Source organism: Ciona intestinalis, chromosome 7 (genome assembly GCF_000224145.3).
Source record: "Ciona intestinalis chromosome 7, KH, whole genome shotgun sequence".
NCBI lineage: Eukaryota > Metazoa > Chordata > Ascidiacea > Phlebobranchia > Cionidae > Ciona > Ciona intestinalis.
Window position 1 is genome coordinate 5460143 of NC_020172.2, and position 5255 is coordinate 5465397.

The following is a 5255-nucleotide window of genomic DNA, read 5'->3' on the forward strand; positions in this document are numbered from 1 at the left end:
CATTACAAAAGTACAACAGCCACAGTAGCCTACCATGGATTTTTCTGCAATTCAGACAGTTAAATATTAAACATCTATGAGAATTACTAATAGCCATAATTGTGAAGAGTCAACTTGCACAGTGCTGCGATCTGTTGCCAGGTGTCGCCAAGCGCAAAAACGGCTCAAACTTGCCACTGAAAATTTAAACAATGGCTAGAGAAATTGCAAAGGCAAATGTAAAGCAATAACTAGTGAGAAAATGTATTATTAACAAGAATCAGGATTTCTAATACAGAAAAAACAAGTTCTGTCATACATTTAAAGAGGTCACAGACAAGAAGTTGGAATCCCTGGTCAAGACCCCACCAAAGTTTAAATATTTGCAACTATAACCTCTATTCTATAGAAAAAACTATAACCTCACCTTCACTCATTGCTGTCGGGTTCTCCGCGATTCCGGAATCAAAGAAACTGCTCAAAGCAACCTGGGGGAAAATGCATGGTAATATGACATAGTGTATACATGTGAGAACACCGGTTGGATTATAATACACTTCCTAACTTAACAGTAAGCATTGGGCTGTATTAATACACCATGTGTGTCTGGTGTATAAAAAGACACCCATGTTATAACTCAACAGTGAGCATGAGGTATATGAATACACCATGTGTGTCTGGTGTATAAAAAGACACCCATGTTATAACTCGACAGTGAGCATGAGGTGTATGAATACACCATGTGTGTCTGGTGTATAAGAAGAAACCCATGTTATAACTCGACAGTGAGCATGCGGTGTATGAATACACCATGAGTGTCTGGTGTATAAAAAGACACCCATGTTATAACTCAACAGTGAGCATGAGGTATATGAATACACCATGTGTGTCTGGTGTATAAAAAGACACCCATGTTATAACTCAACAGTGAGCATGAGGTATATGAATACACCATGTGTGTCTGGTGTATAAGAGACACCCATGTTATAACTCAACAGTAAGCATGAGGTGTATGAATACACCATGTGTGTCTGGTGTATAAAAAGACACCCATGTTATAACTCAACAGTGAACATGCGGTGTATGAATACACCATGTGTGTCTGGTGTATAAAAAGACACCCATGTCATAACTCAACAGTGAGCATGAGGTGTATGAATACAACATGTGTTTCTGGTGTATAAAAAGACACCCATGTTATAACTCAACAGTGAGCATGCGGTGTATGAATACACCATGTGTGTCTGGTGTATAAAAAGACACCCATGTTATAACTCAACAGTGAGCATGAGGTATATGAATACACCATGTGTGTCTGGTGTATAAGAAGACACTTATGTTATAACTTGACAGTGAGCATGAGGCGTATGAATACACCATGTGTGTCTGGTGTATAAGAAGACACCCATGTTATAACTCGACAGTGAGCATGAGGTGTATGAATACACCATGTGTGTCTGGTGTATAAAAAGACACCCATGTTATAACTCAACAGTGAGCATGAGGTATATGAATACACCATGTGTGTCTGGTGTATAAGAGACACCCATGTTATAACTCGACAGTGAGCATGAGGTGTATGAATACACCATGTGTGTCTGGTATATAAAAAGACACCCATGTTATAACTCGACAGTGAGCATGAGGTGTATGAATACACCATGTGTGTCTGGTGTTTAGAAAGACAAAGCAGTGAGGCACGCAAGAGAACCTGAGATTTACACCAAAGTTTTCCAATTCATTAGGCCTTCTATATAATTATGTACCTACTACCAAGGCATGCAATAGACTTGGGACTTAGACCAAAGTTGCCCAGAATCCCAGCCCCAAGCCCTGTTAACATTTTCCAAGAAAATGCAGTGGCACAGCCAGAAGAAAAAGCGGGAACAGTTTTCAAACAAATGTTATTTCTTTAAAAAAGGGGTGGCTTGCCACTCCTGCAACCCCCCTAGCTGTGCCACTAAGTACATGTATAAATTACCTGTAACTGCCATCCGGAACTCTCTAGAAAAAATCTTGCTCGCTCCTCCGACGCGTCGGTAATCCCACGAAACTCAGTAACCATTTCATCTTGACTACTCATGACTAATTGTGTGTCAACCTATGCGCGATGGCAAGTATGAATTAAAACAAGTTTAACTACAACATTATAGTAGGGTGGGGCAAGATAGGACACCTCTAGCACAAAATATCCAAATATCCTGATCGTGTTTTAAACAATTAACAACGATCTATGGGAGTCGGGAAGATACGGTTTTATATTTCTTTGAAATTTCTTTGTTTACTAACACATGGGATGAAAAAATAGAATGAAAGGTGTCCCATCTTCCCCCACCCCACTAAATATAAAGCATAGGTGCGCTAAATACACAGAGTGGCTAAAAATTTAACTAAACAGAAAAATTATAAATAACAGAAATAATGCTTAAACTTAAAAAAAAAGGTTTCAAAAATACAAAATTTTATTAAATTCTGCAAAACAAATGTTTAAAAAACAGGCCATAGCGAATTTTACATGCAAATTAAATTTAGTACAACGTTTTATTACAGTTATGACATCACAATGGTATTTATCACAGTATAGATAACTTTTTATTTGGACACAAAATAAGTTTTTGGTTAAAAAATAATACTTGCCAGTTGCCACCAACTAGGGGTAGGATATGAATGGAGATAAAATTAAGCTAATTGTATATGAAAGATAGCATAGCTAATATATATATGATCTTTATTTGGGTGTTGGGCTACTGGAAACAACTCTGGTCTAAACCTCAGGTCCCATAGCGTGCCTCGCTGTGTAGAACCTCACCCATATAGAATAGAATGTAAACTAAGGTTTGTAAGAGAAATAGAAGGCCTATTATAAAACAGCAGATGTTTTACAAAGTCTACCCGGTCTGCTATTTACGCAAACTTATAAAAAAAATATAACATTTTAAATTGCCAATTATACACACTATACACATGAATTAAATATATGAATTAAATCAATAAAGCACCAAATATTACTACAGTCAAAATCTTTATGCCTAGTCAATTAAAATGAATAATTAATTTGCACACTTATTAGCTATTGGGTTGAATTTTCCATAAGACACTCTATTTGTAACGCAAGACTTGTATTGTATAGAAAGCTTTTATAAATACGGGTATAGACATATTTTCATGTAGTGTATTTTTGGGGTGGGAAATTACATTTATGGAATTTTAGGAGTTAGATCATAAACTTGGTAGTTTTACATCAGAATTTCTTATCTATGACATAGGTTTTTGAACTCTTTGCAATTTGCTTATTTTCAAATGCCTCTAACAGCATATTTTTGCTCGGCAAGACATGTTTAATTATAGTTTGTCATCAACTTTGGCCTTTGAAGTTTAAAAACATTAGTTTGCTCTATGGTAACACATTTGGGATTAAATATATGAAACTAAATATGAAATTTATATAAATATATATGCCTTCAAATTCTGGTAAAAATATTAAATATATATATAAATACATTGAAAATCATTAATTTTTAAATGACGGTAAAAATAAATATTTTTTTACCCTATGACAACTTAACTAATCATATCATTATTGATGACATCATTAGCTATGACATCATCATGTTTTACAGCATTGCGTCTTACTGCTTCTGGGTGGTGGTGGATTGTTTCTATTCAACTGAATTGAAACCCCATCTCCAATTTGACTGACAGGTGTAAACTGCCTTTTTTCCAATTCTCTCAAAACGGTTCCCTCAAAAGAGAGACTTGCAACTCTGAAGAAAAAGTCTCGAACTTTTTCATTGGTTTTTGCCGAAACTGCCCAATACTCTGCATTCAGTTGCCTAGCAACTTGAATTGCTTCTTTTTCAACCTCCTTGTAAGTTTGTGGTGCGACGAGATCCTTTTTAGTTCCAACTAAGAAAACAAGTAACTCACCCGCTCCTTTGTTCTCTTTTTGTGCTGCTTCTAACCACTTTGTGGCGCTAGCGAGCGTGTTAATATCGCTTAGATCAAAAACAATAGAAACGATATGTGCGCCACGATAATACGCAGCTGCAATGCATTGGAATCTCTCCTGCCCCGCTGTATCCCACATTTGCAGCGTAAACGGTGTATTCAGAATCTCGAATCTTTCCACTTCAAAATCTACTCCAATAGTTGCTTTGTAATCCTTATCGAACGCCTTTTTACAAAACCGATTCACGAGTGACGTCTTCCCAACAGAGACATCACCGATTATAATCATTTTACAAATCTTTAAACTAACATTGTTTATTCTCTCACTGCTACAAGATTGTCTTATTCTTGGATCAAAATCATATTTCTGATCAACTCGCGCAGCTTTACAGAAAGCTTCCGGGAATTTAGTGACGACTCGATCGGAATGGACTTGTGCAATTCTACTGTGGTAACCAGATTCAGCCATCTTTGTATTAATGTTTACCCTGCTGTGAATTAAAAAAAGGTTTATAGAGTTAGGATACTTGTAAAGGTAAACGGATATGGAAGACAGAAACTTGGTATCTTCTGCACTGCGTTAATGAGTAAAGATTACAACCAATAAGTTTGTCGCAAATGGTATAGACCTTTAAATCTCAGCAATTACTGTAATGCTGTTACGTATTTTGCAACAATACAAACGAACTATTAACGGTTAATTGTCCTGTCCCAACATGCGCCCACAATGGTAGCAGGACCTAGCTTCGAACCCAGTAACATATACTTTACAAGTGAGCGCCCTATACACTACACTACGACCACGGCGTTTGAATTACTCTAAAAATATAGCTTTAAAATTCTCTGCATTGATGTATTAATGGGTTCGTATTCAACGACGATTATTTAGAAAAATCCTTTATTTTTTCTATTTCTAGAACGTAAATAGAAGAACTATGACAATCAAGATTCAATTTTGTTCCTCATTGTTACGCAACTTCTCCATTAGGAGGCGGTATCACATATTTTAAACTTTAGGGAGCCCAATTTTTTAATTAATTGATCGCTTTGCAATATTATCTAAATTAACAGGAACTGTAGTAATAAACCTTATGCGTCTAAATAATTACGATATTGTAACGTACACATTTTCAACCCTATATAAAATTTAACAAATGAATGAATGAATGAATGAATGTAATTTACTTTATCCTCGCGTGGCCGGAAAACAAGAGTCGTTATCACACGGGTTTCGCACCTCGTGCCAGCTTACGAGTTACCATGTATGTTACTTTGTGGGTGATTATTTTTTAGGATTTTTATGTATGGCGATGATTGGACAACCATAG

At 36.1% G+C, this 5255-nt stretch overlaps 2 protein-coding genes across 2 annotated transcripts in view; both read right to left on the minus strand.

Annotated features, from left to right (window-relative positions):
* The window catches only part of LOC100180229 (NSFL1 cofactor p47-like), a 7392-nt gene extending 5281 nt beyond the window's left edge, over nt 1–2111 (minus strand). Inside the window, exons 1-2 of the mRNA XM_002121846.4 lie at nt 1961–2111; nt 407–467 (exon numbers count right to left, since the gene is read on the minus strand). Of these exons, the coding sequence (XP_002121882.1) occupies nt 407–467; nt 1961–2062 (163 nt within the window). The 5' untranslated portion in view covers nt 2063–2111. The remainder of the gene's footprint in view (nt 1–406; nt 468–1960) is intronic.
* Nucleotides 2112–2879: 768 nt separating this feature from the next.
* LOC100179448 (ras-related protein Rab-34) lies at nt 2880–4455 on the minus strand. The gene has a single exon (XM_002122080.3). The coding sequence runs from the start codon at nt 4394–4396 to the stop codon at nt 3587–3589; it is 810 nt and encodes a 269-aa protein (XP_002122116.1). The 5' UTR covers nt 4397–4455; the 3' UTR covers nt 2880–3586.
* Between the last annotated feature and the right edge of the window lie 800 nt (nt 4456–5255).

Coding starts and splice junctions, on each gene's coding strand:
- LOC100179448 (XM_002122080.3), bottom strand. CDS start 4,396: ATGGCTGAATCTGGTTACCACAGTAGAATTGCACAAGTCCATTCCGAT.